At 41.5% G+C, this 21,102-nt stretch overlaps 1 protein-coding gene across 1 annotated transcript in view; it reads left to right on the top strand.

The window, feature by feature from the left end:
• LOC118360734 (probable phospholipid-transporting ATPase IIA) overlaps positions 1–21,102 on the top strand; it is a 41,013-nt gene that overhangs the window by 9,316 nt on the left and 10,595 nt on the right. The window contains exons 3-23 of the mRNA XM_035740087.2: positions 2,795–2,908; positions 3,044–3,152; positions 5,028–5,086; positions 6,797–6,848; positions 8,052–8,146; positions 8,318–8,398; positions 8,563–8,638; positions 9,152–9,228; positions 9,531–9,691; positions 9,929–10,071; positions 10,792–10,904; positions 11,791–12,000; positions 14,889–15,050; positions 15,700–15,792; positions 15,987–16,070; positions 17,249–17,419; positions 17,686–17,784; positions 19,078–19,167; positions 19,513–19,657; positions 20,051–20,115; positions 20,669–20,824. Coding sequence (XP_035595980.1) covers positions 2,795–2,908; positions 3,044–3,152; positions 5,028–5,086; positions 6,797–6,848; positions 8,052–8,146; positions 8,318–8,398; positions 8,563–8,638; positions 9,152–9,228; positions 9,531–9,691; positions 9,929–10,071; positions 10,792–10,904; positions 11,791–12,000; positions 14,889–15,050; positions 15,700–15,792; positions 15,987–16,070; positions 17,249–17,419; positions 17,686–17,784; positions 19,078–19,167; positions 19,513–19,657; positions 20,051–20,115; positions 20,669–20,824 — 2,355 coding nt within the window. The remainder of the gene's footprint in view (positions 1–2,794; positions 2,909–3,043; positions 3,153–5,027; positions 5,087–6,796; positions 6,849–8,051; positions 8,147–8,317; positions 8,399–8,562; positions 8,639–9,151; positions 9,229–9,530; positions 9,692–9,928; positions 10,072–10,791; positions 10,905–11,790; positions 12,001–14,888; positions 15,051–15,699; positions 15,793–15,986; positions 16,071–17,248; positions 17,420–17,685; positions 17,785–19,077; positions 19,168–19,512; positions 19,658–20,050; positions 20,116–20,668; positions 20,825–21,102) is intronic.

The raw sequence follows: 21,102 nt of genomic DNA, 5'->3' as shown, positions 1-21,102 counted from the left end.
TCAAAGGTTTTAGAACACCTACTCATTCCCGTTTTTTCTTTATTTTTACTATTTTCTACATTGTAGAATAATAGTGAAGACATCAAAACTATGAAATTACACATGTAATCATGAAGTAACCAAAAAAGTGTTAAACAAATTCTACAAAGTAGCCATCCTTTGTCTTGATGACAATATTGCACATTCATGGCATTCTCTCAACCAGCTTCATGAGGTAGTCACCTGGAGTGCATTTAAATTAACAGGTGTGCCTTGTTAAAAGTTGTGGAATTTCTTTCCTTCTTAATGCGTTTGAGCCAATCAGTTGTGTTGTGACAAGGTAGGGGTGGTATACAGAAGATAGCCCTATTTGGTAAAAGACCAAGTCCATATTATGGCAAGAACATCTGAAATAACCAAAGAGAAATGACAGTCCATCGTTACTTTAAGACATGATGGTCAGTCAATGCAGAAAATGTCAGGAACATTGAGAGTTTCTTCAAGTGCAGTTGCAAAAACCACCTTGCGCTATGATGAAACTGGCTCTCTTGAGGACATCCACAGGAAAGGAAGACCCAGAGTTACCTCTGCTGCAGAGGATAAGTTCAATAGAGTTAACTGTAACTCAGATTGCAGCCCACATAAATGCTTCACAGAGTTCGAGTAACAGAGCTGGCATCAGATGACCTGGCCTCCACAATCACCCGACCTTAACCCAATTCAGATGGTTTTGGATGCGTTGGACTGCAGAGTGCAGCCAACCAGTGCACAGCATATGTGGGAACTCCTTCAAGACTGTTGGAAAAGCATTCCTTATGAAGCTGTTTGAGAGAATGCCAAGGGTGTGCAAAGCTGTCGTCAAGGCAAAGATTGGCTACTTTGAAGAATCTCAAATATAGAGTATATTTTGATTTGTTTAACACTTTTTGGGTTACTACATGATTCCATATGTGTTACTTCATAGTTTTGATGTCTTCACTATTATTCTACAATGTAGAAAATAGTCCAAATAAATAAAAAACCCTTGAATGAGTAGGTGTGTCTAAACTTTGACTGGTACTGTATATTAGAATGTGTGTTTGTGTGTGGATATGTCTGAAACTATAAGCTTATTTTTGTCTCAACTGAACCTTTAGTGATCAATATCTTGTCACGTGCATATACACTGCTCAAAATATTAAAGGGAACACTAAAATCACACATCCTAGATCTGAATGAATGAAATATTCTTATTAAATTTTTTTTTTTTTTTACATAGTTGAATGTGCTGACAACAAAATCACACAAAAATTATCAATGGAAATCAAATTTATCAACCCATGGAGGTCTGGATTTGGAGTCGCCCTCAAAATGAAAGTGGAAAACCACACTACAGGCTGATCCAACTTTGATGTAATGTCCTTAAAACAAGTCAAAATGATGCTCAGTAGTGTGTGTGGCCCTCCACGTGCCTGTATGACCTCCCTACAATGCCTGGGCATGCTCTTGATGAGGTGGTGGATGGTCTCCTGAGGGATCTCCTCCCAGACCTGGACTAAAGCATCCACCAACTCCTGGACAGTCTGTGGTGCAACGTGGTGTTGGTGGATGGAGCGAGACATGATGTCCCAGATGTGCTCAATTGGATTCAGGTCTGGGGAACGGGCGGACCAGTCCATAGCATCAATGCCTTCCTCTTGCAGGAACTGCTGACACACTCCAGCCACATGAGGTCTAGCATTGTCTTGCATTAGGAGGAACCCAAGGCCAACTGCACCAGCATATGGTCTCACAAGGGGTCTGGGGATCTCATCTCAGTACCTAATGGCAGTCAGGCTACCTCTGGCGAGCACATGGAGGGCTGTGCGGCCCCCCCAAAGAAATGCCACCCCACACCATGACTGACCCACCGCCAAACCGGTCATGCTGGAGGATGTTGCAGGCAGCAGAACGTTCTCCACGGCGTCTCCAGACTCTGTCACATGTGCTCAGTGTGAACCTGCTTTCATCTTTAAGAACAAAGGGCGCCAGTGGCGAATTTGCCAATCTTGGTGTTCTCTGGCAAATGCCAAACGTCCTGCACGGTGTTGGGCTGTAAGCACAGCCCCCACCTGTGGACGTCGGGCCCTCATACCACCCTCATGGAGTCTGTTTCTGACCGTTTGAGCAGACACATGCACATTTGTGGCCTGCTGGAGGTCATTTTGCAGGGCTCTGGCAGTGCTTCTCCTGCTCCTCCTTGCACAAAGGCGGAGGTAGCGGTCCTGCTGCTGGGTTGTTGCCCTCCTACGGCCTCCTCCACATCTCCTGATGTACTGGCCTGTCTCCTGGTAGCGCCTCCATGCTCTGGACACTACGCTAACAGACACAGCAAACCTTCTTGCCACAGCTCGCATTGATGTTCCATCCTGGATGAGCTGCACTACCTGAGCCACTTGTGTGGGTTGTAGACTCCGTCTCATGCTACCACTAGAGTGAAAGCACCGCCAGCATTCAAAAGTGACGAAAACATCAGCCAGGAAGCATAGGAACTGAGAAGTGGTCTGTGGTCCCCACCTGCAGAACCACTCCTTTATTGGGGGTGTCTTGCTAATTGCCTATAATTTCCACGTGTTGTCTATTCCATTTGCAGCATGTGAAATGTATTGTCAATCAGTGTTGCTTCCTAAGTGGACAGTTTGATTTCACAGAAGTGTGATTGACTTGGATTTACATTGTGTTGTTTAAGTGTTCCCTTTATTGTTTTGAGCAGTGTATTATAATGCCCCTAATGTACGTACATATTTGTGGTTGGCTGATTTATGTGAAATCATATTGTTCTGTTTTGTTTTCTCAGGTGCTGTTTAATCAGTTCAAGTACTTCTTCAACTTGTACTTTCTGCTCCTGGCCTGTTCTCAGTTTGTCAATGAGCTCAGGCTAGGTGCTCTGTACACCTACTGGGTTCCTTTGGTAAGCAGTGTAGCATTTTGTCAAAGTAATATAGCATCAAGTATTCACATGATCCACCAATCACTTGCTTTAAAACAAGATACTTGTTGTAAATTTACACATTTAGAAGGTTTGTCTTTTATTTTTCTATTTCAGGGAATTGTTTTGATTATTACCATTTTGAGAGAAGCAGTTGAAGAGATCAGATGTTATTGTCGAGACAAAGAAGTGAATTCACAGATATATAGCAAGCTCTCAATAAGAGGTAAGATTTTGTTTGCAGTTGGTACCCAATAAGAAGAATAAACAACAACATAAATATGTTTTATAAACAGGTCCAATGTAACCACTCCAACCAATTAATGACCTACAATAGTTTTCTGATGCTTCTATTCAGTATAATTCAAGTACCTGAATAGTGGGTGTCTCCAATAGAGTTGGGGTCTATTCAAATTTTATTTGAAATTCCAGTTAAATTCTTGAATTCGAATTTCAACAATCTTCATGTTATGGAATTGAAATAGTATTGGATTTAGACTGTTTGGACTGTTTGAATTGGAATTGTAAACACATTTAATCCTTGGAATTGACTTGAATTGGATTTCCCAGTGAATGGAATTAAAGCATTTAGAATCAAAAGTTGATTGCAAGATTTATTTTAACTTGTATTTCTATATTTCCCATATAGTGAGGCAGTCTGAACAGTGACAAGATCAGCCTGAAAGCCGGAGGGAATTTAGTTCTAATTGGAATTTGTGGAATTGTTGGCGATTAATATTGAATTATTGGAATTGACCGAACATTGAAATTGAGAGGAATTTAATTATCTCTGAATGCAAAGACTGACCTGGAATTTGAATTCAATGGAATTTCCTGGGAGAGGGAATTGAATTGAATTTTTGGAATGAACCCCAACCCTGGTCTCCAGTCCAGTTAACTGTATGAGCTTGGTCCGGTCCTGTCTAAGCTGACAGGGGAGTGGGTCCTGGGTGGGAGGGGAGTGATGGCTAATTCAAAGCAGGGATGTAAAAGTGTACACGAGGGCTTGGAATAAAGTGCTACTAGCAATAAAAACCTGGAGACCTCTTGTGGTTTTCATCACTTTCCCCTTTGATCTGGCAGCTTGTTTTATCCATAAACACAATAAATGGTTGCTTCCATGATAGTGGCCTCAGTGGCTTGTCTTGTTGCACAGCGTGTGAGAGATAATGCCATTAAATGCCTGTAGATTGTTTTGCTTTGAGAAAGTAGCTACTCAAGAGCAAAACATGCTGTTAATTTATGTTTTGATGTCAGTCGTCCACCAAGGATTTTTGTGTCATCCTGTAGGAATGTATGGTTCATAATTTTAAAGTAGTTTCTTTCTCCTTAGTATTTTGACTTCTGACCAATTATTTCTGACGCTTATTGGGAAAGTTTAGTTTGTGTTAGCAGATTTGTGTATAAAGTAGACTAAACTCCGATAATAAAACCAAGTGAAACAGAAGGGGTTTTCAAGCCCAATAAACCTAAATGCATAGCAATATTAATGTATTACATATGCAAAAGCCTGAGGTCACAGCAAAGGTCAAGGGTGAGTGACCCGCTCCAAACAATTTTGCCTGTTCATTCCAAATGGAATGAGAGAAAAGGCTCAACTCCCCCCACCCTCCCAACATTCTTTCAGATCTGAAGGCCTACATGGAACATTACTTTCCCCCCACATTTAGTGGAAGGAAATTTATAACAACAGTTGTCTACATTTGCAAGGTAACCTGGAGGAGACAGTTTGGCGTAAACAGTGAGCTGAATAGTGTTTCTGTATGTATGGGCCATGAGAAGAGAAGTAGGGAGAATGAAGACTAGTGTTTTAACAGTGTCTTTGAGTGACGTTAATGGTACCAGGATGTCGCACTTCCATAAAAAACCTGTGTGAGCCATGTGAATGTTTACATGGATGTTTTAGATTTGTACTTGTTTGGGTTGTTTTACTCTTCTTCCTCTCCTAAGAGGAATGGAATGTCCATAAAACAACATTCATCATTCATTTCTGATCTAACCACAATACCATTATGATTTTCAAACTGAATTTAGTCAACTCAACATTCTGCAATCTGAAAACACTTATTGAATATTCATTTTACATTTGTTTTTATTTCAGGCACTGTGAAGGTGAAAAGTAGTGGCATTCAAGTTGGAGACCTTATAATCGTGGAAAAGGTTTGAATCACTTTGTAGATTTTGCCGAAAACTGCATCAATGTATTAGGCAAACTACATAACAGGATAGCAAAGTTGCCAAATATGACAAATAATGATTGGTCTGTTAATCTGCTAGACTGGTGACTTGAGGTGAAAGGAGTTAAAGATTTTGTAATCTTGTGATCAATGTTTCTGAGCTTGAGTCTGTCAAGCTCAATGCAGACAGACGTAACTGACACAAACTTTAAATGAACTTAATTGTATCAGAAAACCAAACATTTGACATTTGGATTATTGATGACATTGACAAAAAATTGAAGCAACACTTGTAGGATATTAATCTCTCTTGGACAGGCTACATAAATGGTACTGTAGATCTGTCATGATAAAACGGGATGTGTGAGTTCAGCAGCATTAGTTCCAGTGCTTGGGTTTTTCATCACTGGTTATTTGGACAAATCATGATTTTGCAGGTGTTAGCATCTTTTGAATTTTGGAAGGAGAGGGGACATTTGGCCCAAAGACTTTCCCGTAACTTGCAAAGAGAGAGGGTGGAGCTCTTCATTTCGGTTCTGCTCGTTGTTTTCTATCTCTTCTCTTGACACGTATGGACCCAGAACTAAATCGAGCATCTGACCAATTACGCAAGATTAAAATTCTGGGTTAGCCGAGATTAGTAGGATATAGACCACCCAGAAAATACCAATGCATTCTTACCAGAGTTCACTTAAAACGACATTAAGTTGGCATATCCATGTGGGAAAGTTAAAACAAGGCAATCAATTGTGCCTTTCAAATTAGCGTCACAAATGGCATCATCACTGGTAACATTATAATAAAATATAATTTGGTAGGTTATATTTGTCCTATTTCACATGTACAAGTATGTATTATACGCATGTGTGAAATAGATTTTTTTGCATATTCCAACTCCCCCTGAGAGTGGGGTCATGGCCAGTGTCAGCCATTATCAACAGGGACCTTGGAGCAATTAGGGTTAAGTGCCTTGCTCAAGGGCACTTCAAAAGATTTTTCACCTTGTAGCTTGGGGATTCGAGATAGCGACCTTTCGGTTATTGGCCCAATGCTCTAACCGCTAGGCTACCTGCCGCCACTATGTTGTTAAAAGTATCTTAAGTAATTCTAATAGACATTCCAACTCCTAACAGTATTTTTTTACTGGCTATTGTAGAAAGAGTGGATAGGTCACACGTTGTTCTCTTTATACATTTTATATATTTTTTTATCCATGACCGAGAAGACAGACATTGAAAGTAAATCGAACTCTGTTATGATCTTGTGATTTTGAAATCTGTTAAAACATTATTTTTTAAAAAATAACATTCAAAATGTGTACCACGTATGGATCTGAAGTGCCACAGTGAATCTTTATTAAACCCATCGACCACTTAAAATAATCAATGTCCAACTCAATGTTTTGAAATCTGTCAACTTAAATAGTGTTGAGAATTCATCTTCCAATTACGCTGACCAGGATTCAGTCACAGTGGAGTCTGGGTCAAACAGAGTGTAAAGCCTGGTCAGGCTCCTATTCAGGCTAAGGCTGGATGATTTGCTGCAGAGATTATTATTGTGACTAGCTGAATGCAGGTAATGTAGCACATTAAAGCAAAAGTCTGAACATCCACAGTTATAGGGAGGGGGGTGGGGGTTTAGAAGAACAGGATGCAAGTTGAAGTCGTGTTTTTCTTTATTTCTGCCTTTGTAGAACCAGCGAGTTCCTGCTGACATGATCTTCTTAAGGACCTCTGAAAGAAATGGTAAACATCTGCTGGCAATTCATTCAAATCTCCAAAACAGGATAGTTAGGGTAATGGCATGTTTAAAAAGGGTGGTGAGGTGAAGGGATTAGCCTAGAGCCAGGACAGGAAGTGCAACAATGTCTAAATTGTAATTGGGTCCAGTAGGCTATCGTTCAAAGTGGTGGTTTGGGGGGACGGGTTGTGGTAGAAGACAGAAGAAGCATGGTCCATTCATTTCCCCTGACCATTTTTGTCTTTTAAATTGCAAGTTAGTTCGTAAGGAAAATCCTCAAGACAGGCAGAGTGTAGAATAGAAAGAACATATAAAATGCAAAGAGAGAACTGGGGAACCAAGGTACAAAGACTGAGCCTAATCTGAATAAACAAATGTGTTATTGGATGAGATTTGAAAGAGTGGTGACAGAAACAGAATGAATTGCTCCCATGCAAAACAATGCCATCTCCACCAGGCTTGTTGTTTTCTAAACAAGTACACCACCACCCCCTCGATAACTATTAGCTGTTAGGATCCATTGGAAACATGCAATAAAACATTTGGAGTACGACAACCGTACACTTTTATTATCTTGATTTGGAGTAAAACAAACTAGATGAAGCATGCTTAGTTGTGGTTGTGCTTTCCTGGTGGGGGGAGGAGAAACAACATGTTTATTTTACTGGAAAGAGTGGTTAGTTGGTTATCTCTCTGACACATGGAGGCCATTAGGTCAATTATGAAGAGGCTAGCTAGGCCCAGTGTTCTGAGCTATAGACAGGCAGGCAGGATGACGCAGACCAGGAGGAACTGGGGTTACTGGAGGCTGTGGGGGGATGAGGGTTGGGTTGGCATGGATACCTCTTCACTTTCTTGTTGATCCCCAGAGTAATGTGCAGTTGGGCACCATTCATATTTGAGCACTATTTGCAGTAAGTCATTTGGTAAGATATGTTGAAAGATAGAGGGGATGAAGGATGCACCAAATAAAAGAATACTAGAAGTTGACGCATGTGACAATTTACAAGTTTGTAAATTATCATTATTTACATAGGGTAACATTTAGTTTTTTTAGATGGACAGAATGTAGTTATTTGTACCATGGAGGCCCTATAACTCTAACTCTGAATGCTTCTGCAATCTCTAAAGCCTACGCAACGGTGCCCCCTAGAGGTGTCTGACTCCATTCTGGATCAGTTATTTTCCTCACTTCTGCCTTGTTCTAGGTTCCTGCTTCCTGCGTACTGACCAACTGGACGGAGAGACGGACTGGAAACTACGCCACCCAGTGGCCTGTACTCAGAGGTTGCCCACTGCTGCTGTGAGTCACCAGACCAGATGGCTGATCTATCTTTTAGTAGAATACGATGTTGGCACTGCACTGACTGCAGAAAAATTTAGTAAAGTAATGCCACATCTCATGTTTTTGGGGGATGTTCTTGGAATTTTTATCGCTTATTGATAAGTGACTATGTTGTGATTGCTCCTCCAGGATCTTCTCCAGATCAGATCCTATGTATATGCAGAGGAACCAAACATTGACATCCACAACTTTATTGGCACTTTCACCAGGGTGAGTGTTAGGGCCTGAACAATTATATTTTACTTTTCTTGTTTAAGACATGCATAAAGATAATTGCCACCATATATAGTGAACTTTGAGGAAGGACTTTCTGTTTTCATGGAGTAATGTTCCATACTCTGTCTGTGTTTTGTGTTCTCTGTCCTGTGCTTTAGGAGGATGGAGACCCTCCAGTCAATGAGAGTCTCAGTATTGAGAATACCCTTTGGGCCAGCACTGTCATCGCCTCTGGTAAATACCAACTCCCCCAGTGGTGTGCTCTTTCTCTCCACTGAAGCAGCTAAAACATGGAAGGAAGCAGTACCAGCCCTTCCTCCATCCCTCCCTCCATCTATTGCTAGAGCAGTGATGAGGCATTACTTCCTCCACACTTGATGTGCTGATGATTTGTCCTCCTACACACACACACCGGCGCAATCAGACATTTGGTCATTTAAAACTAGTTCGGGGTAGTTAACCATAAAAGACAACGTTTCCCTAAAGGGAAAAAACAGAGATTTCAGAGTCTAACCTACTGTTTATAGCATACGGTAGTCATTTGGCAAATTGGCAAACTCTCATGTACTACTACTGTGTACTACTTATTTATTTATTTATTATTTATTTACTGTCATTATACATTTCAAAACATGCATTCACATCAAGGGAAGTCTTCTACATGCTTTATTATATGGTATGGTTTATGATTCGAAACTTGTCAGTTTAAAAGCTTCAGTCCATTACTTGAATGTTCTGTCTCTGTAGGCACTGTGGTAGGAGTAGTTATTTACACAGGCAAGGAACTCCGGAGTGTGATGAACACCTCAGACCCAAGGCACAAGGTATATTAATGTCAAACATCCTGCACATGACGCTTTCCTTTAGTACATGAACTCATGCAAATATTCTGGTAGAACTATATTTTACGGTACTGTTTCAATGGTAATTCATAGTTTATTACTGTGTTGTTACCTTTATTTTAAGGTCTTAAAAAAAGAAAATACCCTGGTCAATTTATGTACTGTAAAGTAAACCGCTACCAATACAAATAATCATATCATTTCAACAGTTGTTCCATAATATTGTGTTTAGAGTGTTTTGACGTGTACTGCCTGATGTCATTCTCATTTATCATCTCTTGTAGGTTGGCCTATTTGACCTGGAAGTGAACTGTTTAACCAAGATCCTGTTTGGGGCTTTGGTGGTGGTGTCTCTGGTCATGGTGGCCCTCCAACACTTTGCCGGCCGTTGGTATCTGCAGATCTTCCGCTTCCTGCTGCTTTTCTCCAACATTGTCCCCATCAGGTAGGAGTTTACTTTCTATTTAATTTAAATGAGCAATTAATAAATGCATATTTAACAACATTTAACAGCAGGTTTTAGACCAAAAGTTGGTATTTTCAGTTGAGGTCTACGTTTACATAAAATCTACCCTTGCTTAATTGTTTCTACATATTCTTATGCGCATTTTTGATGGACAACCTAAACCCATTAATATCCACATTTTATTAAATGAATAAAATGTGAACTTTGTGTATCCAGCTTGCGTGTGAACCTGGACATGGGTAAGATGGTGTTCAGCTGGATGATCAGAAGAGACTCTAAGATCCCTGGTACGGTGGTCAGGGCCAGCACTATACCTGAACAGCTGGGACGCATCTCCTACCTGCTCACTGACAAAACAGGTCTGCTACTTTTGTGGTTTATAGACATAAATATGTAATTATTGACTGCCGGACTATCACGGCTGTGTGGCTGTGGACTCTGTATTGAGCTGAAGAGGTAAGAGTGTCTCCATAAACTGTCAGCTTAGTCAATTCACATAATATGTAACTATGGTAATAAAACATGACAGTAAAGTATAAGGTTTGCAGAAAACTGCTAAATGTTGTAGTGCACAGGACGAGTAGTGGCTAGTGCTACAATATAAGACAATGCCAAATGCCTGTATCTTGTTTTAGTAGTCAGAAGAGGACATTGCCCCAACAGGTCAGCCTGTCATATGAGAGTTGATAGTGTTGAAGATTTGCTAAGGTTATGTTCATTATGAGTGCTAGGGCAAGCCTGTCCATGATCAGGGCGATGGGGCCTATGGGTCAAAGGTCAGTCTAATGTAGGTGCTGTAGGGGCTTCTCAGGTCATCCTGAAATACTAGCTACAGAGAGGGGGGCTTTTAAAGTGTGAAGACAGTCAGGACACTGACAGCATGGAAAGATACTTGACTTGTAGATCATAGTGTGACTGTACTATAGACTGTTTAAAAATCACTATGTTTAAATTATTATAATAATTTTAACACCAACACTACCATCTCGCTTCCAACACTTCTAACACCAGTGCAAATAACCCCTTGATCAGTAGAAATGCTACAAATAGTATAAATTGTGGTTGTGTGTTTGATGCAGGGACTCTTACCCAGAATGAGATGGTGTTCCGTCGCCTCCATCTTGGAACGGTGGCCTATGGAATGGACTCCATGGACGAGGTGCAGAGCCACGTGTTCAGTACCTACACACAGGTAAACAATAACCATCACCACTGAGCCATATTGAGATAGTTGTGGCGCACATAGAGCGTCATTGACAGGAACGACAATTGCCAAACTCTCTATGTAGACCTGTGGCTCTGCATCTGTCCATATGGGCTGTGGGCAATGAATTACTAATTGGTGAGACAGTCAATGCTTGAAAACTCAAAATAATTCTGTGTGAAAACCAATAACAACCCTTGTCTTTAGGACATGTCTTTTGGACAGCATATCAGCTAAGTTATTATTGTTTGGCTGAATGCTTCCTGACCCCTAATGACATTCTTTGTCCCTTTGACACCAGAGGTTAGTGGAGAAGGAAACCGGATTAGCCACTAGCCCCAGAGCCCACTAGCACTGACCTGCCCTAGTTTAATGACTCCACCATTAACCCCTGTGGAAACACAACCCCCAGCCTAAAAATAGCAGCAGCAAGATGCTAAAGCTAATTGTTCATATTTCTTATTTTGTTACACACCTGGTTGTGTTTACTTTCTGTGATTGGTATGAATGAATAGGGTAGGATTAGTTAAATGACTTGGTTAGTAGTCATTTTAGAACTGAGTACGTTCAGAGAAGTGTTATGTTTTAGCACTACAAAATGCATATATTCCATATACTTTATTGCCATAGTTACTGAATAAGGCAGCTCACAGGTACATGTACTGTATATATACATTACTATATTATTATTATTATTATCATTATTATATTCCCCACAAATAATGTATTTATGTGATGACTGTTTGTCAATCCATGGCTGAGAAAAAAAGTTTATTGTTAAAAAACGCTCTACTAATTATTGAAAACCTTGCAGGTAGACAGATGCTCCAACTCAGTCGGCTAACTTTTCTTTTCTGCACCTTCCACCCCACAGCCCTCTCATGACCTCCCAGCATCCAGAGTTCCGGCGGCCACTAAGGTTCGTAAGACCATCAGCAGCCGTGTGCATGAGGCGGTGAAGGCCATCGCCCTGGTGCACTGTGTGACGCCCGCGTACGAGGCCAACGGCGTGACGGACCAGGCCGAAGCAGAGCAGCATTATGAGGACACCTGTAGGGTTTACCAGGCTGCCAGCCCAGACGAGGTACACAACAGCTCACCCTAACTACTAGACATAACTGTCCAAAAATATAGCAACCAGGGGTTGTTAGTGTTTTATACAAATAATTAATTAACAGTTGACATTTGATCTGCAAGGTTATAATATTGTTTTTTGTTAAAGATACAGTAGATCAACATATACAAAAAATTGCCTGGGAAAAATGTGAGTTGTCTACTCAACACCCTCAGGAAGGTTAAAGGGAATTGTTACTAGGTATTGCGACAGTAGAAAAATAGAGTCCAAGTTAAATGATGGAGAGGGTCACTTCAAGTGATTTTGAAGTTTGAACCCTTAGCGGTTGTTGCCGTGGACTACCTGCTGCCTGCTGCCTTTGAAGGAAACCTAGAGGAGACAAATGACACGTGTACCTAGCTATGTCATTGATCGCTATGAATCATTTGAAGTCCAGGAAGAAGGCTGAGGAGGAATTCACCTTGATCCATTTCCCGTAGTGTAAATACACATTTCCTTAATGTGCTCCTCAGTCTATTGGATTTCAGCTAACCTATTCCCTCTTTGAATCTCCTACCTTAGTATTAGATACTTTGATTTGGCCCACAGCTTTTGTTTTTATGGTGAGCTGTGGCTTATTGTATGCTCAACTTCATGCAATACAAGCATATTCTTTTTTTCTTCCCGCAAATATGTATGAGTCTTGAAGCTCCTGTCCTGTTCCAAGATTTTTCACAGGTTACAATATAAGTCAATGTGTTGCTATTCCCTTTCTTGATTGAATGTTTTTGCAATTGTTAAAATAGGTATATTGTATCCGCTTGATATGATCTTGGCTCAAATTCAGTTTGCTTTCCTATTGCTTCTCAGGAAGTCTATATATAGATATGGTGTTGACTGTTGGCTGCCGGTGGTAGTGGTCACAATGTCAGTGGCAGTTGCATGCATGGTTTATAATCGTAAGCCATTTATCTAACTTGCTTTGTTGGATGTGATACAGGTAATTGCCAAAATAAAGGAAATACCAAGTGAGTGTCTTGTTAGGGCTACCAGAACAGCTTCAATGCACTTTGGCATAGATTCGACAAGTGTCTGGAACACTATTGGTGGTATGAAACACCATTCTTCAACAAGAAATTCCATAGTTTGGTGTTTTGTTAATAGTGGTGGAAAACCAGGTGCCGCTCCAGAATCACCCATAAGTGTTCAATTGGGTTGAGATCTGGAGACTGAGACGGCTATGGCATATCGTGAATCATCAGCAAGTTGAGCAGTCTCCGTCACTGACGCTCCTGCCAAACGTGCCCCAACAATCACCCCTCTTTCAAAGTCACTGGGATTTCTTCTTCTAGCCATGGTAGACAAAGTAATGGGCAACTGGGCCTGCCCAGTATTTTTATACATCACTCTAAGCATGATGGCATGTTAATTCCACACCTGTGTGGCGGCACCTGAATATACTTTGTATCCCTCATTTACTCGAGTGTTTTCTTTATTTGGCAGTTACCTGTACATGTTTGGCAGATATAACCCGTTTTTTAATTAAATCAAAATGAATAGTCCTGGTTGTTGTGTGGAGATATTATTCCAAAACTTGTGCTTTTACATCTGCTTATTTAGTACATCATATGTATTATGTTTAATATATTGATTGTGATATCGACCTTAGAGAAGTATGTTCTTATAAAAAAAAAAAGGCTGAGTATAAAGTATTTCCTGAGGCTTATACTTCCAAGCAGGGCCAATAAGAATTTTAGCTTCTGCCAAGCTGTGGTTTTGACTCCAGACATTTGCCAGTAGCAGATCTAGCTCCATTAAATCCTAGACATTCCCATGACTAGGTGGTGCTGTTGGGTTGGAGGCCGATTCACTGCTCATCTCCATAGTGAATGTAGCCTTACTAATGTTACCATGACTAAGTCAAACACCTCATTCTCCCCAACTTGTATGACCAACACACAAGGTAGTCAGAGCTTTGTTGATCATTATGGAGTTCAGCTCAAGACTACCATTAGCCAAGCATAGCCTCAGGCCAAGTATTAGCATAAAATAAGTATTGTTTGTTAGCTGGAAGAGGCTTGGTTTGGGACCGGACTTTGGAAGTGTTTAGGGTCCAATTGATGCCTCTTCCTGTCCATCCGAGATTGAAATTAGAGACCGGTCAGTGTAGGCATGGGGGATGAATTGTGTTTTTGATTTAGTTTGGGGAAAATAACTTCTGACCCCCCAAAAAAAAAAAAAAAGTGATTCTTTCAATCATTCCAAATGTCGTCTGTTTGGCATTATCCTCATGTGCCCTTCAAAAGAGACCTGAAAAAACATGTGGCATTGTCTTTTAAAATTGTCTTCCTAGTTTGTCAATCAATACTCTTGAGTGCAGAAAATGCTGTTATTATTGATTTGAGCTGAAGTAGAGCTTTGCTCTTTAATGTGCTACTCAGATTTATATTTCCTGTTCTTTAATTTGTCCTGTGAAAAGGTACATCATGTTAATCTCTCGTGAAAAGACTACGTAAACATAAATGGTACTGTAGATCTGTCATGATAAAACGGGATGTGTGAGTTCAGCAGCATTAGTTCCAGTGCTTGGGTTTTTCGTCACTGATTATTTGGACAAATCATGATTTTGCAGGTGTTAGCATCTTTTGAATTTTGGAAGGAGAGGGGACATTTGGCCCAAAGACTTGCCTGTAAATTGCAAAGAGAGAGGGTGGAGCTCTTCATTCTGGATCCGCTCATTCTATCTCTTCTCTTAACACTATGGACCCAGAACTTCATTGACTATCTGACCAATTACGTAATACTTCAGTTCTGGGTTAACCAAGATGAACCCATTTCATGCTAAAACAGTCCTTTCTCCTTTTACCTTATCAAATGTATGTATTTTTATAACCACCCATTCACCAAACTGTTGCTAGGTTTCGCTGGTGCAATGGACAGAGAGTGTGGGTCTGACCCTGGTCGGACGGGACCAGAACTCCATGCAGCTGAGGACTCCTAGTGGACAGATCCTGAACTTCACCATCCTACAGATATTCCCTTTCACCTATGTTAGCAAGCGAATGGGAATCATAGTTCGAGTGAGTGCTGCTGACTAGGATATGAATTTGATTTGAAAATTCTAATTTGAGTCATCCCTTTACAGTTGCCAGAGGTGTATGCTTTCCACAGCTGATCTAATGTATTATGGAAGATCATTTGTATTTTGCTTGATTGTGTTTTGATGTAACTACTCCTTTGAAAGATCCATTGTATAGATGATATCATTAGGGCCAACTGTTTGGGACCAACTGCTCTTTTTTAAGATACATTTTATGGCTTTTGATCCTGAGCATTGATCCATTTATCTATCTAGACATAGGCTGATCTAAGACAGATGTTACCCTGCTATGAACTCCGATGACTAAGTCTCTGTGCTGTCTGCATGACTAACTATTGTTGTTGGCTTGGATAGACCTGGTATAACTCTACTTTAGGAAGGCTGGGATTAAACTTGGCTTCCTCAAGAAAATCAAGAAAATATTTTCAAACATGTTTGGACCCCTTGTGAACATTAACACAAAAATAAGTTTCTCTTTCTAAGCAACCAACCAACCAACAATAATAAACTAATCCTTTATGTGCATCTCCACATACATTCCAACTTATTGGTTGATGTGAATGTTTTTCTTCAATTTTGTTTGTCAAGCATTGAATGAAGGTAATGGCAGTGAATGGTCTGTTTTACAGGAGGAGTCTACAGGAGAAATAACCTTCTACATGAAGGGTGCAGACCTAGTGATGGCAGGCATCGTCCAGTATAATGATTGGCTGGAAGAAGAGGTATTTTTGGTTTCCTCTATTAAAACACGTAATTTTAGTTTTAATAAACGACCACCATGAATTGATTATAGCATGTTGTGGTCATCTTTAGGGTGTTTCTGTCAATTTTCCCTTTCTTGGGAAGGTTCAGTCCTTGTGTATGTTTGAACGTTCTGATATTAATGTTTTGGTGTTACTTTTGCTCTTTCTTCCAGTGTGGAAATATGGCCAGGGAAGGCCTGAGGGTCTTGGTCGTTTCCAAAAAGTCTCTAACAGAGGAACAGTACCAAGACTTTGAGGTTGGTAGCATGCCCTCTCTATCTTTGGTCGAGCTTCAATGTAACTGTCGTCACGTTGTTCCATAGAGTATGGGACTGTGCGGTAACCCAAGCCAATAGAAGGAGGAGGATGTTGATGGAGAATGAATTACCTGTCCTGAGTAACCAAGCCCACCGTTAGCGACCTTGACATTTCAGTGTGTCATAGTCATTTGGCAAAGTCATTAGTGAGGCTGAGGCTTAGGGTATCCATTTTGGTTTGAGCACATCCACATAGTGTCATAAATAGAAGGGAAATTAATTTTGATCAACGTCTGGGTTTGACATGTGAAACCAGGTGTGGTAATATTCTTACAATGACATGAATTGACTAGTTGCTGCACCTCCCTCTGTATGTGTTGTTTTTACTTTACCAGTGAATTATTATTATTAGTGCTACTCCTTATGAGATTAAAGACATGTACATTTGTGTTGGATGACAATATAGCACTAATTTGTTTATCGTCCTACACAAAATAGGTGTTGTCTTGGAGTTGTCATGTTCTTTCAAGTCTTTTATATATGCTAGGTAGCCTACCTACCTACCTACCTACCTACCAACAACAACAACACCAACAACAACAACAAAATAGTTTCCACAGAAACTCGCCATTGTTCTTAAGATGTCAAGTGTGTTGTTTGATACTCGGATATCCCTCTCTCTCACACACACACACACACACACACACACACACACACACACACACACACACACACACACACACACACACACACACACACACACACACACACACACACACACACACACACACACACACACACACACACACACACACACACACACACATTCTCAATACAGGGTGGGAGGGCGGGCAGATGGGCAGTGTCTCCCCTGCAGCCCCACCAGGCCCATTGCCTGAGTGTATAATTGTGAGAGCTGGCTGGTGGGCAGTGGTGACTCTCGCACAGATCTTGTGTTCCTGAGTGAGTCACTCAGATAGCTTTTTGCTTTATCTCCTCTGAGCTGGACATTTACTTGCTCCTTCCAAATCCTTCTCATCCAAAACATGTTACATTTGACGATTTTGTATGTTTGACAGTTAATAAATCAAACTAGCTAAATTCCAATATGCTATATTCGGATAATGTCTCACAATCCAAATATATTCACCACATTTCTCTCGTTACTTTCTCCACAGGCCCGATATGTCCAGGCCAAGCTGAGTGTGCACGACCGGTCTCTGAAGGTTGCCACGGTGATCGAGAGCCTGGAGATGGAGATGGAGCTGTTGTGTTTGACAGGGGTGGAGGACCAACTGCAGGCTGACGTACGGCCCACCCTGGAGATCCTACGTAATGCAGGCATCAAGGTCAGGGGTCACCGGGGCAGTAGGGTAGACGGCCTTAGCAACAATTCACTTCAATACATTTTACATTGATGTTTTAGTCGTTTAGCAGACGCTTTATCCAGAGTGCATACATTTTCATACTTTTTTCAATATAATTTAATTTTCCCTGGGCTTTATGCCCTCTGAAACTGTTGTTATGTGTTGTGTCATTGTTTGAATGTGGATAAGAAATGTAAAACGTATTAATCACACAGAAATTTCATTTTTAAACTGTTTTACCTGTGTAGGTGTGGATGTTAACTGGAGATAAGCTGGAAACAGCCACGTGCACGGCTAAGAATGCTCATCTGGTGACCCGCAACCAGGAAATCCACATCTTTAATTCAGTGAGTGGAGAAGCAGTAGAGGGCATTTTTCTGTTCAACCACTGCACTTTGAATATAATGTTTATTGTGAATTGGAATAAATAGCTTTAGCATAAGGGGTCATTCCTAGTTCATCGGATCATCCACAGTTTCCTGTCGTCTGCACTGACCTCATGCGGACATCCATCCTCTGTGTGCTGAAGGCCCATAGCTGTGCTTATGTTGTCCCCCAGCCATGTAGCCCAGCCTGGATCCGCTGGCTATTTGGCTGGCCCAACAATAAATCACCTCTCACAAGAATAAGCATTCAAGCCAGTGTCAACCAGACCAGAGCCTTTCAGACCTGGGTTCAAATACTATTTGATATTGTTTCAAATACTTAAGCTGTGCTTGACTAGCACTACAGGCAGTCTAAAACAAACACTTATCGTACATATATTTGAATAATTTTAAATGCTATTTGACCCCAGGTCTGGAAACAGGCATGTGAGTACCAGCTGAACCACTTCCTGAGGGAACACAGACAGAGAACCTAACTTTCTAATTTGTTTTGCAGGCTTAGCTCTCAAACAGCACAATTGCTTTGATAGTCTGTTGACTTCCCTTTTGGCCTTCGTCCAGTTGCAAAAAAGCTTGCCTGCCATAGGAAGTTTAGGACTTGCGTACAACAATTGTTACTGGAAGAGGATAACAATGGCTGGCACAGCATGAAACCAATCCCTTAGCTTCTCCCAGCAGAGGAGGGCAGGCAGGGGCTGTGACTGTTGAGTGGTCCAATAGCAAAGGCATCTGCTATTGGCTTCCTGGTTCGACACAAATGGCACTGGGTTGATGACTTGACGTATGAACACGCAATTTGAGAGGATTATAGCCATACCAGTGCATAACATTGGTTGACATATTTACGTCTTGTTGTCATTTCCAGTTCCACATTTTTGGAATTCCGAGTCCACGTATAAGTTTGACACAGTTGCAGGAACTATGGGATGTTTTCTTCTTAATATGGACCTTAGGTTAGACAATTTGCCCTATTGTAATGTCCACACAATCAACCTCCATATTTCATTAGAAATAGTAGTCTATATAAATCCACAAAATCAGCCATGTATTAGTGGGTTCATGTCCTGGTTGTCCTTATGGTTTCACACCTTACATATGTTCAACATTTGTCAGTTGATCAGTTCACCCTGATGCTAATCTAGAGTGTGGTTGACAGTTGCAGTCAGGAGAGCAGCTACTCCTGCTGCTGTGGGTTAGATAGCTATCTGTGTGTCTCTGACATGATGGTAAGCCATGTACTGTCTGTGGTCCAAGGTGACGACACGAGGAGAGGCCCATCTGGAGCTCAACGCTTTCAGGAGGAAACACGACTGTGCTCTGGTCATATCAGGGGACTCACTGGAGGTAAGCTAAGCACCGTCCTCACTCTGAATACTTTACCTTATCTGTGTAAACCAAACCAAAGCACTGTTACTGAAGAGGCCTTTGGTGGTATCTGTGGTATTGGTAATAGTCAGTCTAACATTGGTTAAAGTCTCACTGAGACACTTGAGAAACGTCAGCCAGTGTTGAGTCTTATCCATTCACACTGCTGCATTGTTTTGAGTCTCAATTAACAACTGCCTAGATAAATGTAACAGACGTTGAGGAAGGAGTCTATATCAATGATAAAGATCCAGACATCTCCACAGTTGGTCGTTGGCCCCGGTGGTTGTTCAACCCTCGTCTGTTTCTCTGCTTCTCCTGCAGGTGTGTCTGAAGTTCTATGAGTATGAGTTTATGGAGCTGGCATGTCAGTGTCCTGCCGTGGTGTGTTGTCGCTGTGCTCCGACCCAGAAGGCCCAGATAGTCCGCCTGCTGCAGGAGCGCACTGGCAAACTCACCTGTGCTGTAGGTGAGTCTGCCCAGTGTCAGCCCCAAGCCTTTCTCTAGCCTTTCTCTATTGGGACATTACAGTATACGGAGTTACAGAGTTAACAAATAGCCTACTCTCAATTTGGCTCACTAAAACTCTCCAATTATAGTTAACTGCAGGGTTACTGACCTGTACATTTTTAAGATATAGGATGGTATTGTTTTCATGATGTAAACTTGATAAACAGTTTGCCTCATAGTATTTTCTGATGGTAATGTTTGAGGTCCGATCGAGGGAGTCGCACACACAGACAGGCAGGCAGGCACAGACAGACACACGAACATACACACACTAAACCCTCTCTGTTGTGAGTCACATTAACAGACGTGTTCCTCCTGACACTTCCACTGATGTCTGTTTGTTTTCTCTTAGGGGACGGAGGAAACGATGTCAGCATGATCCAGGAAGCCGACTGTGGCGTGGGAGTGGAGGGCAAAGTAAGAACCTCTCTATCCCTGTCGCCCTGTTGCTTTGCTTTCACACACACACTGTCACTGCTGTCTGTTGTGTGTTTCCTGAGAGCTGGTCCCCCTCTGGCCAGAGCACCTTTTAACATACATTTGTCACTATGTCATATCATGCACAGATGAATCATTTTTGACTGTGAAAACATGTCATGGGTGTAAAGGAAATTAATGTGATGTTGTCTTCTGACAATGTGGTATTGTATTCTGTTCTGATTGGGACTGATTGAACTGTAGTGCTGACAGGTCAACCATGTAGAGTTCTTACTTTATGGACACCTTGCTCCTTCAATAACTATGGACCAGAGCTCCACATAAACTCAATAGTTGGTAAATATTGATTTAACTGTGGCAGAAATAGGGAACTTGTTTAATCAAAGTGGCAGTAGTTTCAACTTTTCCTCTAAACTTTCTTTATATAAACTCGTAAAAAGTGTTATTCTGGTTACCAAAGACCTTTGCTAACCTTTTCTAAATGTATCTCAGAATGTCTTAAAAATTCCACCACAATGTTGTTGGTTGACAGGAAGGGAAACAGGCATCGCTGGCTGCGGACTTCTCTGTGACTCAGTTCAAGCACTTGGGCAGACTCCTCATGGTCCATGGGCGGAACAGCTACAAGAGATCCGCCGGCCTCTCCCAGTTTGTCATTCACCGGAGCCTGTGCATCAGCACCATGCAGGTAGGCAGGACCAGGGTACCAAATGGTGGAACAGGGTGGGGAGTGAGTCAGGACCAGGGTACCAAATGGTGGAACGGGGTGGGGAGTGAGTCAGGACTAGGGTACCAAATGGTGAAACAGGATAGGGAGTGTCAGGACAGGGAGAGCCAGCAGCTTCCCTGGAAGCCTAGTCACCATGCAGCACCAGCCCCAGAGCCAGTGGGTAGTGAGAGTACCTTGGACCAGATGGAGCAGGGTGTGGGCTGAGTCAGAGCAGGGGACCTGGGGGGCCCCAGCCT

This window comes from Oncorhynchus keta, chromosome 28 (genome assembly GCF_023373465.1).
Source record: "Oncorhynchus keta strain PuntledgeMale-10-30-2019 chromosome 28, Oket_V2, whole genome shotgun sequence".
NCBI classification, from domain to species: Eukaryota; Metazoa; Chordata; class Actinopteri; order Salmoniformes; family Salmonidae; genus Oncorhynchus; species Oncorhynchus keta.
Note: the sequence above shows the minus strand (reverse complement) of the source record. Positions and strands in the feature narration are given on the sequence as shown.